Consider the following 22,130-nt stretch of genomic DNA (forward strand, 5'->3'; position numbering starts at 1 on the left):
GATCCCGGGTCTCCAGGATCATGCCTGGGATCAAAGGCGGCGCATACCGCTGAGACATCTGGGCTGCCCTTTTTCACAAGTTTTTATGTGAGCTTTTTTTTTTTTTTCCATTTCATTCCTCATTTCAAAAATATGAGAAAATAATCCCTCTCTTGTAATTTTTAATCCATTAATTCACTTTCAGTCCAATATATATTGTGCAAATGAAAATAAAGAATCGACACAGCAACTTAAATTTCTCTACCAATAAGAGATAATTGGATTAAAGAACTATTTATCTATTTGCTTTTTTTGTCAAATTGCTCATGCCCAAATAATTGTCTGCCAAATTAATCCCAGCTTTCCTTTATATTGTCTATATAAAGACAATGTCTATACCCATCCTCAACTACACTGCTCCTTTCCCTCAATACTTCTGATCCCTGGCCCATAATCCTTTCAACCTTGCCCTGTGGAACGTTCCTACCATCTAAGCTAAACAACTTTTCTTTGCCCAAAAACTTTTCAATAAATATATTCTCTACCTTACTTATTTACTTACTTATTTTATATAACTGAAGCTTCCTTCACCTCTAGAACCACTTCCCTTGCAGATCTACTGAACAAAGCGTTTTAGTACTCCCTGTATCACAGTGACTAAAGAGAGATTTGCATTTTCTTAGTTACCGAATGTCATTCTCAAACCAGTACTCCTCGATCTTGCAATCTAAATATGCAACCTTTGTTGCTCCTTGTGATTATCATACATACTCATATGATATGATCTGTATCATATCATACTCGCTGGTCATTTACCCATATTCATGATAGCCTTTGGCACTTAGTTCAGCCTTCCTTTCTACTATGTGCTCTAGGATAACATCTGGGCGATTTCATGTATAGGTAGGTAGCCCATCTCTACAGTTTAGCCTCATAGTTCTTTAACTCCTTTAACTTCACTGACCCTCACCTTTACACATTACTAGTTAGAGCAAGAGAGAATGACAAAAACATTATATTCTTATAGATATCTCTTCATCTCAAATCACATAATTACAAAACAATGTGTATCCAATGTGTTGAATAGGATGTCTGTGGTTTCAGATTTTCAGCTGATACCTCAAAAATGAAAATGCTTTTTAAAAGATTGATTGATTTATTTGGGGTGCGGTGGGGGGAGGGGGAGAGGGAGAGAGAGAGAGACAATCTCAAGCAGACTCCTCCCTGAGCATGGAGTCCCACTCAGGGCCCGATCTCATGATCCCAAGATCTTGACCTGAGACGAAATCAAGATCAGACATTCAAATGACTAAGCCACCCAGGTGCCTCAAGATGAAAATACTTAATAGGTAATATAAGTACTCACCCTTCTTCCTCTGTTCATGGCTCTTTTTCCAAGAAGACAAACACACAGCCCAAAAGCTATCCAGAAGTGCCCATGAGGGCTTGCTTGCCTTCCTGTGAGAGGGCCCTGCATCTTAGACTTATGCCTCCCACCTCCTGATGCTTAAAGGAACTGATAAGCTAATTCACACAGAAAATATCAAAAGCTAATAATGCTGAATATATTATCTAGTAATTATCTTTAAATAAATAGAAATTTAAAGATATGATTTCAACCATTATCCAGGAAAATAATGTGGAGCTAGGACTTTTCTCAGCCCTCTTTAAGCCATCCATACCTTAAGGAAACCAAAGCATGGTTTTGAAGATAGCCAGATCTTAGTTTGAATTTCATCTTCAAACTATCTAGTTATGTAATTTGTTTTAATCTGGCACATTAAAGAATTGAAAAAACATGTTAGCTTCCCTTTTGCCTTTTCTTTGAATATAAGATTTCCCCCTTTAAAAATCATACAGAATATATTTCACCAAATACAGGTGTCAGTTACTAAAAATTATTACATCTGTCAAAATGATTGTTTTATTTATATTTTATATTTAATTCAGAGAAGAAATAGTGAATAATTGGGGCTGAAATAAAAGCTGTTTTTCTTGTTCTGAATATGAAAGTACTATAAATCCTAAGTAGGACATGCATTAGAAATATGACTTTGATATTAGAAATTGGGATATTAAAGTGACATGGTTGCTCTCCTTTGTGAACTCACCTATGTTAAAGGGAAGTAGATATAATCATAATACCAATGGTAAAAATTGTATAAAGAAATGGAGGAGGGATGTCTAGGTGGCTCAGTGGTTGAGTGTCTACCTTTGGCTCAGAGTGTGATCCTGAGGTCCTGGGATTGAGTCTTGAATTGGGTTACCTACAGGGAGCCTGCTTCTCCCTCTGCCTGTGTCTCTGCTTCTCACTCTGTGTCTCTCGTGAATAAATAAATAAAATCTTAAAAAAAAAAAAAAGACATGGAGGAAAAAAGGAACAACCATGCCTAGCAAGATCAGGGAAGGCTGAACCACAATTTTAGCATTCAGATAATTGTCAACAGAGAAGTTGATTTTGGCATGGATATATAAATATTTAGTTTTTTTAAGATTTTATTTATTTATTCATGAGAGACAGAGAGTGAGACACACACACACACACAGAGAGAGAGAGAGAGAGGCAGAGACACAGGCAGAGGGAGAAGCAGACTCCAAGCAGGAAGCCCAACGTGGGACTCGATCCCGGGTCTCCAGGATTACACCCTAGGCTGAAGGCGGTGCTAAACCGCTGAGCCACCCAAGCTTCCCATAAATATTTATATATTTTACCATGGATAATATATATATTATATATTTTGCTATGGATAAACCAGGTAAAATAAACAATCATTATAATGATGTGAATTTAAGACTAATTCAAATTACCATAATTTAATGTATGCGTATACAGCATAAGCATAAACAATAAATAAGAGTACAACAAAATTATATTATCTTAATGATTTACAATTTCAAAGATATATTAATACTGAAATTATACACAGATATATACATGTATTAATTTAAAAGAAGATGGAAAATAAAGCTGAATAAACTTAAGAGAAAAACTTGTAAATTCAACTTGTTAAAAGGACTAAAACTATACAGGAACATTTTACACTATATAAGCACTTTGAAAATGTAACTTTTGTCTAAACTAAGAACAATCATATCCTTTTGACAAGACTTTCCTTTTACTATTAGCAACAGCTACTGAGCCCTGCAGTTTATTTAGGCCCAAGAGATATTAAGAGATTAACATTAAAGACAAATTCTGTCTCTATTCTCCTTTGTTCATAGCTTCCTTCCATTTTCTCATCTTCTATTTTACTGTCTTCTGTGATATTGCATAGGTAACATAACACCTTCTTGGGAAAAATACCTCCAATTGTCAAAAGATATATAGCTAGAAATAGAAATATCAACTGACAAGACTATTTAGCAGAAAACCTACCACTTTATACTGAAATATTTAAAGTCTTGTTTCTCACACCAAAAAGAAACTTTTTTTTTTTTTTTTTTTTAAATAGGCTCCACGCCTAGCATGGCTCCCAATGCGGGGCCCAAACTTACAATCCTGAGATCGAGACCTGAGCTGAGATCAAGAGTGAGATGATTAACCAACTGAACACCCCAGGTGCTCTGAAACTAATTTTTAATATATATTTCTAAATAAACAATTGCACTTCTTCTTTGCTTATGTTTCTTTTGTGACTGCAATACACATATAAAATATTGTACAAACCTTCTATGTCTTAAAATATTTGTCTACCTTATACTGCATAAAATCTCAAGGTCATAGACAATTTCTATAGTGTTGGACTATATCATAATTTACACTCAAAAGTTAAGAAATACTCATGTCTTGGGCAGCCCAGGTGGCTCAGTGGTATAGCGCCGCCTTCGGCCCAGGGTGTGATCCTGGAGACCCGGGATCGAGTCCCATGTGGGGCTCCCTCCATGGAGCCTGCTTCTCCCTCTGCCTGTGTCTCTGCCTCTCTTTCTCTCTGTGTCTCTCATGAATAAATAAATAAAAATCTTAAAAAAAAAAAGGAAATACTCATGTCCTTAGTAGTGACCTAAATGATCAAATAAGCTATGTTAGTCGATGTTTGAGTACCTTGATCACTGACTTAGTTAAGAGATCATTCTAAGATAACATTTGAAAGTATAAACTCTCTCCCTGTGTCCCTAGTTTTAATAAAAAGGAATAATGTTTTTGACTGTAGGGCACAAGGGCTGGGGAAGGAGATATAAAGAAGATTAAAGGAAGAAGAAGAAATAAAGAAGATAGATTAATCCAAAGATTGAGATTTTAAAATTTGGCTGGCAGCTATTCAGTTGAAATAATTCTAACATTTTCCAATCCAAAAGAGTGAATTAAATATCAAGAACATGGAGTGAGCAGAGCTTATCTACATAAAGTTATTCTTCTGGACTTGCTGAAGAGCTAAGATAAACCATGAGCTGACCATCTCTACCTCTTCATTATTTATCCATTTATAACAGTATCTAATGTCTAACTGGTCTCATCCTAAAATATTTCGGAAGTGTCTTAAAATGAGAAAAGTAGTCATAATAATAATAGGAATAGATCTTCAAATCTATGAAACTATGATACTCCCAACTATTTCATCAGATCTATTTAGAGCAATGGTATAACTTCCTTGAATTTCTAAGTTTTAGATTTCATTGTATTATAATTAGGGATAGAAAAAGAACCACCAGAAACTCAGTCTTCTCTAATCAATGAAGAAGTTGAAAAAATTGATTACAATTAACATACCAATAACATTAATTTTATAAATACCAATAGAATTAGAATATACCAGTTAACCGTCAATTACCTTGTATTAAGCGTCCACATACAATACAATTTAAAATATGGAAAAAAAATTTAAAAAAAATAATAAAATATGGCATGCTAGAGTTAAGTCAAGAAACATGGAACATTAAGGTAGAAAATGGAAACTACTTTCGTTATATTTTTTCTAATTGTTTTCTGACTTTTGAATTTTCTATTAAAGCTGTATTTGAAATTTCATGCAAGCCTATATTTGTGTATTTGTATATATGTATATACACATATGCACAGATAACACATACATAGGTTATATATATAGGTTATTGTTTAATACCTGTGATACCTAACAAGAACTCTCTCCATCCCATACCTAACCAATTAAAATTTTACTGGATGGAAATAATAGACCCTGATTTTGATGTCCAAAAATAAAACAGAATAGAGAACTAAAGAAAATCAGGTGCCTGGGGCAGCCTGGGTGGCTCAGTGGTTTGGCGCCTGCTTTCGGCCCAGGGTGTGATCCTGGAGACCCGGGATGATGGAGTCCCACATCGGGCTCCCTGCATGGAGCCTGCTTCTCCCTCTGCCGGGTCTCTGCCTCTCTCTCTCTCTCTCTCTCTCTCTCTCTCTCTGCATGTGTCTCTCATGAATAAATAAAATTAAAAAAAAAAAGAAAAAAGAAAATCAGGCGCCTCAATTTTATAGATAGGACTAAGTGTCAAAGTACTGATTGTTAAATTTCATATCTGATATGCAGATGACTATTCATATAAAATTGAATTAATTTAAAATAAATGAAAAGTTAATAAAGTTAAAACTTCTTTGAGCAATGTTAACACAATGTAAAAATATAGTATAACAAGAGGTGAAGTAACAGTGAAATTGATTCAACTTAATCTCCGGGGCCCTATATTTCACAGGCTCTTTTCATAACACAAGGAGGGACCCTGACAATGTGTTCACATGATTATGTTTTTCTGTAAAACTTGTGAAAGTAAGACATGAGTTAATTCCACTGCCTCTCATACTCTGACTTACCCTCTATCATACTTGGGTTGGTTGGCACAAGAGTGGCTATGGGCATTTTGGAGACCAAGCTAGGAAAAAGCTAAGGTGAGTATATATTTGATTTAGGTTTGATTGGGTATATTTATACACCTTTTTTCCAGTTACTTCCAAGTATACTTAAAATTGTTTAGTAATCACAATGTAGGAATAACTTTCAGTAATATTCCTGAACCCAGGTAGACCCACCAGGCATCACAAATAAAGGTGCAGGACAAGAGGCTGTCTTGTAATACAAACGTCCTAAACTGTCTGGCCCAGAAGTATGTGGCTAGTGGAAGAGAAGTGGGGTTTTCTCAAATGGAGAATTTGATACTTTCTCATTTCCTATACAAAACAGAATATATTTCCTTTCAAAAACATAATAATGCAGCATAAGCAAAAAGAAATGCATCATTTAACTTTCTTATATTAATGAAAAATTTAGATCAATGTTCCTACAAAAAGGAGTGAATAACTTTCTCTTTTCACTCTAGAAAATATAACAAAATTATTGTTGAAGAAAGAGGTGATCAAAGAGTATGAAACCAAAATATGATGAACAAATACTATATAGAGGTATCAAGCAGTCAATAAAACTACTGTTATATTTAGATTTTGAGTTGTGGTGTTCTCAAATGTTAAAATTTGAAACGTGCTTAAAATTTTTTGTTCATTAAAAAAAAAATTTTTGTTCATTAGAAAAAAATATTCATCTTCCTGTATTTTCAACTTTGTACAGTTTCTTCATGAAGGTAGATCCTCAAATTGTATAAGTGTCAGGTCCAAAAACACATGAATCTGCCCTGGTCACATGCACAGGAGAGGTTTACAGTATGTTTAGCTAAAGAACAATTTTAAAAATAACATTTAAAATGTAGCATGCTGAATAAGAAAATACATATAAGAAAAGTAGCTAAGGCACTTTTCTACCTGAGTGGTCTCTCTGTAAATTAATTTTTATTTTATTTTTGCTTCCATCAGTATTTTTGCCTCCATTTCTTAGATGCACGGTGGATAAATGATGGCAAGAAGAAGGGTAGGGAAGGGACTTATTTGGGAACACAAGACTTTTTTTTTTTTAACCACTTCATTTTATCTCTTCAAAGAGTACTGACAATGGACAATAATTTTATCTCTTTCATATATTACAGGATAATAAAAACTATAATGTTAAAGAGGGAGGAAATAAAATGTAAAAGTTAATAGCTAATTCATTTGCCACACTAGTTTAGTCCTTGGCCTTTTCTGAACAGAGAATGCCAATAGTAACAAATTATGTGATGGTTTTGTGATGTGGACAGTTCACTTGGGACCAAGAGCCAATGACCAAACTTGAGGACCTGCCTCTTAAACTATGGATCCAAAGATCGTAGGTCAGATCTTTATTCACTACATAGCCTTCTGGAAAGAATAAATCTGCCAAGTGTCCAGAGGAAAAATGAGTACCAAACAATAGCATTTCGATCACCAGAAAGATAATTGCTACTTTAAAGAATATTGTGGGGATAAATGTAATAAAAGTGCTTTGAGCTATTCACAGAAAGGCACCACAGAAATCTACACTTTGTTTGTTCTCTCTTGCTTCATTCACTCTTTTATATGCAGGCCCTAGTTTTTCTATTTGTCCACAAACTTATTCAAATCAATGTTCCTTTTAAGTACTAAAACATTTCAGAGAAAGGTAACTCAATGAATTGAGGGTTACTCAAGGAACAGTACTTACTTGGAATGTTAGTGTTTTCAAGGATAGCCATAAACTAGGATAAAGTCCCTTTCAGAGTTTATTTAGGTGAATCATGTGTAGCCCACCAGTGTAGACCACTGACTCAAATTTTCACAGTGCCTGCATTGTACTGAGGATGCCCAACAGCACAGAGTGTAAATCAACTAGTTATATAACCATGAGCAAGTTGCTTCATCTTCCATACCTACTTTCTTTAATCTGTTAACAGAAAGAGCTAGAAAGGTAATCTCTAAATATCCCATGCCTCTGTAGTATATTCCTATGAGGGGTCCTGTCCTCTGTTAGTGTGAGTTCCTATTTTTATATTTTTCTCCATGGCAACACACAAACTACTGGGAAGTTGGCAAAAACAAATATAACATCTTTCATGTAAGACTTATGATCTACTCCCACTCCCTACTTCTATAATTCTGTTTTACTGCCAGACCTTTTCAACCTAAAGAAATGTGCCATAACCAAGGAGCAGATAATGTAAGAATTAAGAATTCATTGTTGAGAATGCCATGAGACGTAGGAAAGAAATAAGGGGAATCTAGAGGGACATAGTTAACTAGGAATACCTAATAGCAGGGATGCTAAGCAAATTGACAAAATTGCCAAGTTTCTCTTATATGTCCTTCTAATTTTCTTTATAGTGCCTTATAAGATCTACTTTTCTTCCCAGATATTCCATAGAGTCATAATATACCTTAGCATCTCTGGCTCCCTTTATTACCCATCTTAGGCCCATTTTGGTCTTCATACTCCAGGCATTGCCTCAGGGCTCTCTCCCCTCCTCCTATAATAACCTATTCACAGTTATTAATTTTCACAAAGCTATATTAATAAGAACACCTTAATAGTTGTCTCCTTTCTAAAAGTATTTTAAGTTAATAATGGAAAAGAAATGTATCTTTAACAATAAAATAATGGTAAAATCAAAGTGTTATTGGAACATATGTGAGATGTTGACTCTTTCCGGGGGTGTGGGGAGGTAACAGAGAAGCTTCTGAGTTTCCAGAATATGACAATCCACAAGAAGTCACCAGTCTCATATAAAGAGACCCTTGTGATGAATGTTTCTAGGGTATAAAATCAGACTGTATCTGCATGCTCACCCTGAGGAAGGAAGGAAGATAAGGCTAGATAGGCAAGGTAGAGTTAGTCTGGAGGACTTCAAATGTGTATGCTGAAAACTTTGGATTTTATCCCATGAACAACAGAGAATCTTCAGAAGACTTACTATATTTATTAATTTACATTTTTTTCACCTTACCTGAAATTTGTCTTATAAACATGCTATTCACATCGATATGGTATCTGTATCAAGGGTATCAGTTATTTTTATTATGTTACTTTCTTTTTAAATTAAGCTACTTTCCTTCTGCATACACGTTTTGATATAACCTTGAAAAAAAAGTTGCTGGGGATCCCTGGGTGGCGCAGCGGTTTGGCTCCTGCCTTTGGCCCAGGGCCCGATCCTGGAGACCTGGGATTGAATCCCACATCAGGCTCCTGGTGCATGGAGCCTGCTTCTCCCTCTGCTGTGTCTCTGCCTCTCTCTCTCTCTCTCTGTGACTATCATAAATAAATAAAAATTAAAAAAAGATTAAAAAAAAAGAAAAAAAAGTTGCTGAAACCATTTATTTCTCTCAAAAAATACAATAATTAAAGATAACATTTTATTAATATTAATTGGAGTATGGGGTCTTTTTAAAGAATCTTAAATAGCTGAAAAGCATTACCTCAGTGTCCTTATAAAAACTATCCATTAAAGAAAAAAAACATCAAAAATTATTATATAAATAATGACATGAAAATTATTTCCATAAAATGTGTACAAATTTTAATTAAATTTGTAATATTTCATTTTAGTTTTTAACTTGAATATGTATGAATTATCAAAAGCCATTGTTATTAAATAAAATACACATACTTGTAATATACTTGGTTATGAATATATTTTGTATCTACCCTTTTTTATTAATACATTGAAATAAAAAACAGGGTTATAATATTCACTGATCAGGAAACAATGTATATAATTCTATATAATAAGCTATATTTCTAAACATTATTTATGATGTGGATTTTGAATCTTACATTTGTACTTTTAACTCTGCTGTTCTCTAGGAGGATCTGTAAATATTCTGGCAACATTTTAGAGGCAGTGTCTTCTAATGAGTCCAACAATAGGCCTTTTGCATGTATCTACCAGTAGGTGGAGCAGACAACATAATTTATTACCCAAGAACAAGGACAGGAATGAAAGTCAGTTTATTTGAAATAAAACAAATCTGCAAATGAGATTTTCTTCAAAGAAAATATGTCCTATATGTGTTAGATTTAGTTTGACTGGTTACTGAATCAAAATAAATAACTTTATTAAATAATCAATCTTTGCAGAAAGATAAATTAAATTTACAAATGGAAGCAATGTTTGCATTTTACTTATTCAAATCAACTAAAATTAGCTTTCTTTTCATAAAACTTTTACAGGGACAAAGATGTTTTGATGTGTTCATTTAATAAGGGTGCTAAACCCAATTCTGTTTTACAGGTGATGGGGTGCATAACAAATAGTATTTTCTGGGAAATATAATTGACTAATCCTATTATGTCTGTAGCAACAAATTAACCTTATTACTACTAGTAAATGGTGATTGATTATTTATGCAAATAAGTTACCATGTTCAGCTTTCTGATTGAAATAAACATATACAAAAGGTGCTTTAATATGACTTGAACTTTTTAATTAATAAAACCCTGAGGGGTCTATTAATTCACTCATTGCAACATTAGTTATTTACTTGTGTAATATCTATTAATGCTAACATATTTGCTTGCATAAAGATGAGATACTTAATATCAGTAAAAATCAGGAATAGATTTTAGAACTATTTTAAGATATATATTAGATTTGTACTAACTCTGACTTTGAAACTAGGTTATCAGTATGTCAGTATATCAGCATAATAGTGCTAAAATTATTACTACATTAAGTAACACATACCTTAATTTATTATCTATATATGAATTCACAATATAATTTTGGCTTAGAAAATTCCTTACCTTTTATAAAGTATTCTTTGTCTGAATTAATGTTTTATTTCTACTCATATAAGTGAAGCTATATTAGATCTATGAAAATTTAATATGAAAATTAGTATTTTACAAACTATCATTATATATCACTATAAATCACTCCTAAATTATTGAAATCACCAATAAACTAGCTCTAAAAAGGCTATTAGCATTATTCTCTTTACATACATCAGCAAAACTTTTCCTATCCTGATGTACTTCTTATAACAATTATTTACACTTGAATATTTACTCAGCAAATTTTCAAACAACTGAACAAATTGAGAGTTAAAATTGACACAAGCCTTTAAAAACAAATAATTCATATCTGGCTTTTATTTTGTTCTTAAATGTATATTTACTATAAATTGAAATGAAAACTCTTAAAAAACAAGCAATGAAATTAATCTGTAAACATCTCAGGAATGTTTTAAAATCTGCAAGTTAATTTCTCCCCAATAGCCAAGTCATGCTGAGAAAATCGGTAATAATAATCAAATTGAAACATGTGTCTTTCATTTTCTGAGTCTTCCTTCGGTTAGGGAAAGTAAAGGTTTTTGTGAAAATAAAATCATAAACGGAATCAGCTAAGTCATAAAAATAAATGGCTGTTAATTTCAATCAAACTACCTATATAAATTGTAATTGAAAGGTGTCAAATTTTTCTCTAGTGAAAATATTTGATTGGCATAGACTGAAATCAGAGTGAATGTTTCTGGTGGTTAAGGACCTTATATATGCATTTATATGTCCTAGTCCTGTTTCAGTACCAGATAGATTGTCAGTACTCAAAAATATGTTATTGGAATAATTGATGAATTTTAAAGTTAAGATTTATATTCAATTTATTTATTAATGTTATTGCATATCTTTGTTTAGGTTAAGGTGAATATTACATACTTTTGCATGGGTAAAATGGTTTATAATTGCTACTTGTAATATCAGTTTAATATTCGCCACTTTTTATATCATAAGGAAAAATACTGATTTAAAGCTAAGTGAAGAAAATCTGGTAGTTAAAAGGAATAAAACATTTGAAATTTCCAGTATCATCCCATTAGTACAACTAATCCCCTGAAGAAAGTCAACAGATGAGACTAAGATGATACCACTATTCTATTTCGTTACCAAAAAAAAAAAAAAAAAAGTTTGCTTTGGGAATAAAAGTGTCTGCATAGGTTCAAAGGGTTGTCATTTTATCTCCAGTTACTTGTGGTCAAATATGAAGATAACTATGACAAAACATACCGACTTGCCGGATTCAAATGAAAATCTCTAATATTTTAATAATATTCCTGTCCAAGGAAGAGGATTTAAAAACATCATTTCCCCTCTGTTGCCCTCAGGTCTGTGAGACCTGATGTAAAATGGGGGAGGGGAATATTGGGAAAAGATAATTATAAATATTTCTAACTAATTTTGATCAATAATTAAGGAAAAGCAAAGAAAAGAAATGAGAAAATGAATGCTTCCAACGACTAAGAAAAACAGAAGAAAATGAAATTGTAGAATCTTCGTCTATCCGTGACAGGTTAAATTCTAATAATACGATTGTTATTATTTACTGAATGCTCTCTAAGGGCCAGGTAGTATTTTAAATGTATTACATTCAGTCCTTAGAGCATTCTTTCAAATTGTAGAGTGAAACAGACAATTCCAGGTAATCTCCTGATATTTTACCCTAAGTGGTCCAGAGAGCTTGGATGCCAACTTAGCTCGGTCTGATGTCAATGACCATACTCTTTCTGTTGTACCACAGTGCCGCAAAAACAACCGTTCTATTGGATGCCAAGGATTTCTGGAGACAAAGGATCACTAAACTAATGTTTATATGCATGGATATTAGCAGCAGTCTGCAAGGTATAAACAAGAAGGAAAATGGGCTAGGGCAATAACAGTTTGTATTTGTTAGCACAAACATAACTAAAACACTGGTATTATTACAAATTCGTTAAGGTCCAGGAGTCAAGTCACATGGTCAAGTTTTTGGAAATTTGTTAAACCAGGTGTTTAAATTTAAAACTGAAATGAAATAAAAATAAAGAAATAATGCATATAAAGTATCTACGATACCCTGTGGCACATGGTGAGTATTCCATGGATATTTGCTATTGCATTATTTTTATTAGTAAAACAACTCTTTATAGACTTTCTAATGTGGAAAAAAAGAGAGTGAACAAATGTTTTCATTAAATCTGATTTCGCCATTTAAAAAATGATTTTTGCTATACACTACCTATCGTTAAGTATAAGCAGCAGAAGTTGACCTCAGATTAAGAAAGATTCAAAGCAAAAAAGGGGTTCAGAGTTATCAAAATAAACAACTCTACCCAGTAATTATTATCACATTAAGAGAATTCTCTAAATGTGATAAAGGATATATCAGGCATAAAGGCATAAAGGATATATTTATGCCTCCCTTATTTCATCTAAATTGAAATTACTAATAACTGAAGTTAAAAAAAAATCTTAATTTGTGATTTTTACCTTTAAAAAAATGTAGCCCACCAACTATACAGATAAAATTTTCACATTGCTATGCATTTACAATCAAGGCTTAAAATACCTCAACTTTTTTTTATTATTATCTTTACTCCCTAAGTATTTAGAATCTAAGGATCTCAGTTTGAGTACCAGACCTATTACTACTAGTTTTGTGTCTATATATATTACTCCCCTAATTTTCTCTGAGTTTCAGTTTTCTTACCTGTTAAATGGAGATAACAAATAGCTCTAAAAATCTAAGTAAATATTAAGATAGTCATCATTATCAAGAGTATTGTTAATTATACAACCAAATAGAAGCTAGAAGTATAGGCCTCTGTTCCAAATGTAGGCCAGTCCAGTACTTAAGATTTTTGAATCTGGATGCCTTTAAGCATGACATTCAGTCTCAGCTAACACCCTCCACCACCCTCCACAATGGACTGGACTTGCCTATGTCTGAGACATTTGAACTAGTGGCTCTGGCTGGAACTAGAAGACTGGATTTGAAAGTGGATGAAAAAGAACAGAAACTCACAAATTGCTAGTTTCCTGCCTGAAGCGCAATTAACCAAACTACCTCGACCCCCAAAGTCGTATTTTTTTTGTTTGTTCTTTTCTTTTAAGATTTTATTTATTTATTCATGAGAGACACAGAGAGAGCCACAGAGAGAGACGCAGAAACACAGGGAGAGGGAGAAGCAACTCCATACAGGGAGCCGGCCGTGGGACTTGATCCCGAGTCTCCAGGATCACGCCCTAGGCCCAAGACAGGCACTAAACCGCTGAGCCACCCAGGGATCCCCATGTTGTTTGTTTTTTTTTTTTTTTTAACCATATTTCTCTGGAAGCAGAATATTCTAAACACCGATGTACTTTTTTTTTTTTTTTTTTTTTAGCAACTATGACAAGATCCGAGGCCCTAAAATTTTACCATTTAGAAGAAAGAATTCTAAAGACCGAATTCCACATTTGTATCTCAATATGAGGATGCAATTACTGAAGCAGTTTTGTTCAAAGCTTTACTGGAAAACGGGCACCGAAATTTAGAAAGGGTGCAGGAAAGGTTTTAATGTCAAATAAAACAGGAAAGTGACCTCGGTTTAGTAACTTCTGAGTTCTTGATCAATTCGCAAAGCACTAAGCCACTCAGAATGGGTTTGAAAAGCGAGGTTGCGGCCTTCGTGTTGTGTTATCACAGAGGCAGATCACCCTGCTGACTTGCACCTTTCTGCCAGCGTCAAGGCGCCTGCCTCTATGAAGCTGCTGTCACAGACGAGTCATGGTGCCTGCATGCACCTACACACAAGCACGGAATTGAACTCGAAGTAGTGTCTTTGTGATATCTTTTCAACAAGTCATGTCCCATTCAGCCTGCTACTTTATCTTTGTCAGGCTAGGGGCCCAAGTGGTTTACGGGAGCTGTCAGGGGCAGGTAGACCAACCTGCTTCGTGCTGAGGAGGTAATGCATCTTTCGGGCTTGGTAATCTCTTTTCTTCTCCTCCCTTTCGAGGTCGGCCTTCTTCTCTTCTCTTTCTTTCATCTCTGCAAACTCCTCGAGTGCCTCCCTGCATCAAAACAATCCGCCGTTATTTATGATACTAAAAATCTGCTAACATTTTCACTCTTCCACTGATGATAATCAAGTAAGTTTTTGAGGGGCTACCATCATCCACATCCATCAAAATCAGCGGTGTAATCGATCTTACCTGCACATTCCACTGAATCTTTGCAATCTTTAAAAAGCATTTAAGTGATTTTTCGGTGGCTAAAGATTTTAAATCAAATATCTACCTATTCTAATTAATTCAACAGCTGAGGAAATATATCAAGTGCAAAGTAAGTGAACAACTCCATTACCATTTTCTCTGGTTGAAAATGAGCTATTTTGGACATACCTAAATGTCCCAAGAAAACAGCTGAGCTACTAATTTCCTTTAAATTTTGATTTTGTATTAACAAATCTCTGATCATTTATTCTGTGTACTAACTAATGGGCTAATTTTGAAAGTGGGATGGGAAAGTATATATGTATACTTAATGAAGTATATATAAGTATATATATATACACTTAATGAAGTATATATATATAAGTATATATATATGTATATATATATACTTAATGTAAGTTTATTTCAGTTAACACTTTAAAAAATACCAACATGATTACATATATTTTCTTGCAAGATTTTATTCAATTATATAGATAATTTTAAAGAAAGCTAAACTAGGTGAATAAGTGTGAATAAATTTCATTAAAGTCATGAAAATTGCATCATTTATGAGTGTGTATCTAAGACATTTAAACAAAAAATAAATTTTTAAAATACATTATGTGAAAAATGCCTGATAAATAGAAGAAATTATCAAATATAGAAAAAAATCTTTTATTTTTCACAGAACACATTTAACTATTCATGTTAAAATAATGTTTTGAAATTATTGTTATTCTTCTTTAATGATATATATGTGACCTAGTGTCCAGTTCTTTAAGTAAAATTTTAAGTCATCTGAGCATTTACCATAAAGATATCAAGGAAAAGGAGATGGAAAGATTCAAAAAAAAAAAAAAAGAGATTCTCATTTCTACTTTCATGTCTAGAAATATTTTTGTTGTGATTTTCTGTTAAAGGCTACTAATACAATACTTCATACAAGGTTACTTATGAAACACACTGACGTTTAAAAATCACCATGCTATGCTATTGCAGCAGAGCAATTTTTTTCAACATAAGATTAAATTGCAAAATAAATGAATTACTTGGAGTGGCATGGCCCTCATTTTGCCACCCTTCTCTTGAAAATTGCTTATTAATATGAAAAAAGGAGTCAGAAAATAGCCTGTTTTACTTTATGCATAGTATTTTGGGGGCTTCTGCGCCCACAGAGCTGGGCTAGCTGCACGTTTAGATTGTGTTGGCAAGCTGGTACAATGACCTTTCTGACCTGCATCTCAAGGCTATTATTAATCGCTAAGTAACCTGGTAAAGCCAAACAAATTTGTTTCCATTGAAAGGATCTCTATCTGTGTCTGAGAATTTGTTCTGTACCAAACAAACCTCATTAACTGTGTCCATTTTTGACAAAGAACCAGGAGTTAGAAGGACTGGTGACCTTTCTTTGTCCTTAAGGTACAAATTTCAAGGCAGTTACATATGAATAAATGAGAATTTTTACCAGGAAAAATAACAATCACATGTTATATTAAAAAACTAAATATACTATTAATTTCCATCTTCCCTTTTAATCTTATGTACAAATATTTCTTCGATAATTCCTCTTATAAGTCTTTAAGATAATTTAAAAGAACCGATGAACTGCCTCTACAAGGATAATTACTCAGATATGCATGTATGCAATTTTATGTCATTCTAAAGATAAGCACAGTAATTTTCCAAGCAATCACAAAAATAAAAAAAAATCTACAAAGAAGTTTGTATCTATAAATGATTTAATGAATAAGAGGAGATCTTACATAAGAAAAAAGTACCCAATATAATTAAACACACACATGCACAGGTAAGGTGCAAAGAAGTAATAGGACTTGGATGCAAAAATCAGAAGTGTAAATTATTTGATGTCATAAAAACAGTCCATCTTCTGGATACAGAAATGTAAAATAAAAACAGTGTGTACCCAGGGAGCTTGACAAGGAAAGCTAAAACTGAGAGATATGTAAAAGAATGTCAGCTTCCAGTATGTGAATAAAGTGCGCTATAAACCCAGAAGGAACTGAGAAGCCCTAAAAATAAATCCAAGAAATTTGACAAAACATTAGAAAAACGAATCTCAAAACATAAAAGTAATTAATTTAATAAATTTGTACAATTTTTGAAAAAAATCAATCTTATGTTCCTGATTTATTGCCATACTTGAGACTGTACAGATATATTGAACACCACAGTTATACTCATGTCAAATAGTCTTTGTTTAATGACCAAGTAGGAAGAGCTGAATAAATTGTTATCCTGATATACAAGTTTTTGTTACATCAATAGCAATGAAGATATGTCTCAGTGTAAAGGATGTAATAAAAAATTATGATCCCATTACGGATTAAAAGGTGAAAACTATTCTAACTAGGCTTCTTTATAAAATTATAAAAATTATTGATTTTTTTTATCCAGGGATTTTTTTTCTAATGCAGTGCTTTTAAAACACTTAAACTTTTTCTCAAATAATTCCAGGTTGTTTTCATAAAATTTTTTTCATTTCAGGCACATATATTGTCTTATTTCTATCCTTAAAAAACAATCCTGTGACATATATGGAAGAGATGCTACTAATTACACTATTTTACAAATATGGTAACACATAATGAGATGAAATGACGTACTCTGAATAACAAATCAGTTAATGGTAGAAATGGAATTAGAATCCTTAGATTTACAGATTCTCTAATTGCAGGCTGTAGTCATCCCGATATAAGAAATACTATGCAGAAGATATTTTTTTATTGAATTAACCACATACATTTTCTTTTATTTTATGGTCCTGTTTTCTATGGTATACCTAACGAAACTTGGGTAGGTTAGTTTAAAAATAAAGGTAAAAATTACTGAAACTTTTATAAAGTCTTAAATATTTGAATATATTTACAATGATAAAATGTTTACATATTTTAATTATGATAGGAATAATAATAATAATAGCCACATGGAAGCAATACAGTGAATGGGTTCACATAATAAACTCTGAAATGACACCTGATTATAAACTCTCTGCTGTGTTATACACTACTGTTTGGTATCTGAGCCTCAACATCCTCATCTATAAAATGTAAATAGTATAGAGTTTTCTTCATCAAGCTATTGTGAGGAACAAATATATTAATCTATGTAAAGTATTCAGAGGGGGGCTGGCACACAGGAAGGCACTACATGGGTGTTTACTATATATTGAATTTTCACTCTAAGCTATGTCCTAGACTACTTGCTTTATCAGCTCAACTGGATACCAATCTTTTATACTGTCTCAAATTCCCTCAGTGATCTCTTCTTTTCTCTCTCCTGATCAGTGTGCAATTTTTAGGTGAAATCCATGAAGCAAACCATGGAATTTGGTTTTTCTAAGAGGCACAGAGGCATGGGGTAAACCTTGACTGGTGGGAAACAGGGCATGGAAGAGAGCTATGCAAATAAATTTCCCTTTTCTCTGTCTTCTGTGCACTGTTGAGAGTTCTAGCAAACCTGTGCATTGGCTAATGGATAATGCAGCATGTACCTGCTATACCTTGTTGAGTCACTATGGGACCCTGGACGAAGTGGTGGCCAGGGCTGCAGAAGCTCATGGTATCACATTCCTCCTTACAGGATCAATGCATGAGTACTGGCAGTAGACAGTTTATAGGTGTATGCCACCGGAGAAAATCAGCTGCCCGGTCTCAGGTTTTGTCACTCTCTCTCTCCAGCCTGCACCTAGTGGCTGGTGATTGAGGGAATGTACAGACCCAGAGCCTTCCTCACTTTGGGTCCACTCTAGAGACCTATTCAGGGGTACCGGAGTGGCTCAGTGGTTGAGCGTCTGCCTTTGGTTCAGGTCGTGATCCCAGGGTCCTGGGATTGAGTCCTGCACTGGGCTCTCCACAGAGAGCCTGCTTCTCCCTCTGCCTGTGTCTCTGCCTCTCTCTGTGTCTCTCATGAGTAAATAAATAAAATCTTAAAAAAAAAACAAAAAAAAAAAACAAAGACCCATCCAAATCCTGAGCTTTCTGAGACTGGCTGAGACTTCTGATGCAGTTCAATTTCTCCACCACTTTACAGGTGTTATTCTTCACATGCTCCCCAATACAGTCCTGCACCAAATCATTGCACTCAGAGTCTGCTTCAATCTTTGATGCTTCACTCCCTTTTTATTTCTTTATACTAATACTCAGGGCAGTGAGGATGAAATATTATCAGTTTAATAAAGTATCATCAGCTTAATAAATACAGTATTATCAGTTTAATCCTACACTTACATTTCATTTCCAAGAAGTTCCTGGTTAAAACATACACATTACCACTTTTAATCCTTTCACAATCCAGTGAGGCAAATATTATCACTCCCATTTTATAGATTAAGAAATGAAGAATCACAGAGGTTAAATTTCTGCCCAAACCCCCAAACTAGAAGGTGAGAGTTAGTTAGAACCTGAATATAGGTTTCACACCAAAATTTATGGCTTTATGCACAATACTATACTCTTATCACACATTTTGCCCAAATCCCATACAGCTGATTCTTGAACAACATAGGTCCACTTGTATGCAGATTTTTTTAATAAATACTTTTCCCTCCTTACAATTTTAATAACATTTTCTTTTCGGGGTGCATGGTGGCACAATCAGCTGAGTGCTCACTTCTCGATTTTGGCTCACATCTGATCTCAGGGATCCTGGGATTGATTTCACATTCAGCTCCGAGCTCAGTGGGGAGTCTGATTGGGTTTCTCTCTCCCTTTCTCCCTCCCTTTTCTTCTGTCCCTCCCCTCATACTCTCTCTGAAATAAATCTTTAAAAAAGTAACATTTTCTTTTCCCTACCTTACTTCATTATAAGAATACAGAATATATACACATACCATGCAAATATGCTTATTGGTAAGGCTTCCAGTCAACAGCTGGGTATTGGTAGTTAAGTTTAGGGGGAGTCAAAACTTATATGTGTATTTTCAACTGCACAGGGGGTCAGTGCCCCTAACTCCCACATTATTCAAGAGTCAAGTATATTTTGCCATACTGTTTGATTTTCTTACTCAGTTCAAAATACAGTACTTAAACAAAAAATCTTTATAGTTTTTATCTTCTTGTCTTTGTAAGTCCAGAACTCCAAAATAAAATGTCCATCCTTTTCTCTAAAAAGGTTTCATAACTTCAACCATGATTAATCTCTAGCTGTTCCCACTCTCATAATCCTCTCTTTCATATATTTGTTACATTCTACAATATTATAGCTGCACACATACATGACTTTCCTGTACTTCCCAACCAAGTGCTGAGGTCCTGAAGGTCAGAATTAAAGTTTATTCATTGATGTGTCCCTCCCAAAGTATTTGGTCTAATATCTGGTATAAATTAGGTGCTACCATCATTTTGAACTATTTCTCAGCTGACTAGTAGTACATTTTATCATTTTTGGTAGTTTAATTAGAAGAAGGAAGAAGCTACCTTGAGAAAGCCTCTCCTGGGAAGTGTGGAAGAACCAGGATTCTGGCTCTTGGCCTATAAAGTGGTTTTTGGAGTGTGGTATCTAGAAAACAGCATCAGTTTCACTTGGGAAGTGTTGGAAATGCACGTTGTCAGGCTCCACCCCAGACCAATTCGGAAATCCTAGGGGGAGGCACCCTGAGGCAATTTCTTGCCTGCTCAAGTTTGAGAAGTGCTAGCCTGCAGCAATGAAAATTATCAACTCTGTTGAGGAATTAAGATGATTCACTCCAACTCACTAGTACAACATCCTAAAGAGATGCATTATATTCAGTTAATAATTTTAATATGAGCATCACTATATAAGTTAAAGCACTGAGAAGTACTACAAAGGAGATATGATATGTACATTACAGTATTTTCATAGAAATCATAATTGTGACAGGAAAGTTAAAAAAATATGGAGATTGTTTTAAAAGCACAAGCGCCCTAATTTTCAGAGGAACTGGTAATAATATTATATATAATCTCTCAAATAAAAACACAATGCCATCATCTGTGCTGTCTTTAAGAAAAAATAATTCTAAGGAAATGGATTCAAACAATTCTCCAGAGGCCTCACTCTGGTTTGATGGGAAATGAAGTCAGTGATGTGCAAGAAGCCTTTAAAAAAAAAAAAAAAAAGCTGAAAAGCTTTACTTCCTGCTATGGTATATTATGACATAAAAGTATTTTAGTTAAATTTATTGTATGTGATAAGCAAAACTATTAACCACAGATAAAGCCAATGATGTGTTTGGACTTTGTATATAATATTCATAACAATTCGGGGACTGATAAAACCTTCGAATAGATTATCTGGAAGCCAGAAAAATATCCAAGACATTTGCATTAGAAACAAAAGCTTCCCTTTAAGTCACTCAAAACATTTAAACCAGTTGTTTTGTCTACCTGGTTACCCAGGGCCTGGAATTGTTGGACAGGCCTTGCAAATTTCATTAGGGCAGCAGTTTATGACGGAAAAATACAGTTTAAAATTAAGGACTGTGTAGCACACCGTCGTCAATATTCAAGCACTCAGGTTGCTCCTGAGCCTCATGCCTTACTCTGAAAACTGCAGGTGAGACTTTAACAGTCTGAAAACATTCAGAAGAGTACTCTCAAAAAATATTTTTAGCTACTCTTGAAAATCCTTTGTTGCGGCATAGATTAACTTCTCTTCAAAATGCCTAAGCTACTTTAAAAATTCATATCATGAAGAACATGAACATTCACCTGTTTATTCAGTCAGGCAGGCCCAAATATGTTTAAGTATGAAAGAAATAAAGATGTGTAAAAGCCAATCCCTGCTTTCAAGGAGCTTTCATAATAAAACAACAGATAACCAACTAGACTACAGACAGAATATGAAGAAATATAGAAGCAGTGCTTAAACTCAGAGACATTAGAAGAGGCTTGTTATAGGTGGCAGCACTGGTTGCTGAACCAAAAAGCTGGGATAGAGGAGTATGGTAAGGAAATGAGCCTGGAGTATTCACAGGAAACTTCAGCTATCTTTGGTGGACCTGCTCCATCAACAGCAAAATGAAGGAAATGCACTTTAGACTAGAAAAAGGGTTTCCTGACCTAGGGTAAATGGGCTCCCTAAGGGTAATGCTAGCAAATTTGTACTCTATAGACTAGATATTTTGCGAATGAAAAAAGTTAAAAAGAAGATAATGGTCAATGTTATAAAATTACAATACCATGACTTCACTCTGATCATAAAAAGGGATCATCCAATTGCTCCATTATTTCATTTGCCTACTTTGCATGATTTTAAAAAGCAATAAGACTCCATTCAAAGATCATTCATGAAAATCAATTTTTTTCTTCTTCTGGTTCCTTTGAATACACTTAGTTGAATAGAACTTTTTTGTGTACTATTCTTCCTAAAAATATGCACATATTTCACTGTAAA

General features: G+C 33.9%; 1 protein-coding gene across 3 annotated transcripts in view; it reads right to left on the bottom strand.

Annotated features, from left to right (window-relative positions):
• Positions 1-22,130, bottom strand: part of SPATA17 (spermatogenesis associated 17) — a 186,767-nt gene that overhangs the window by 99,190 nt on the left and 65,447 nt on the right. For all 3 annotated transcript variants that reach the window (XM_055334109.1, XM_055334107.1, XM_055334108.1), the window contains one exon: positions 14,489-14,612. In XM_055334109.1, coding sequence (XP_055190084.1) covers positions 14,489-14,612 — 124 coding nt within the window. The remainder of the gene's footprint in view (positions 1-14,488; positions 14,613-22,130) is intronic.

The sequence above is a fragment of the Nyctereutes procyonoides genome, unplaced genomic scaffold, assembly GCF_905146905.1.
Source record: "Nyctereutes procyonoides isolate TBG_1078 unplaced genomic scaffold, NYPRO_anot_genome, whole genome shotgun sequence".
NCBI classification, from domain to species: domain Eukaryota; kingdom Metazoa; phylum Chordata; class Mammalia; order Carnivora; family Canidae; genus Nyctereutes; species Nyctereutes procyonoides.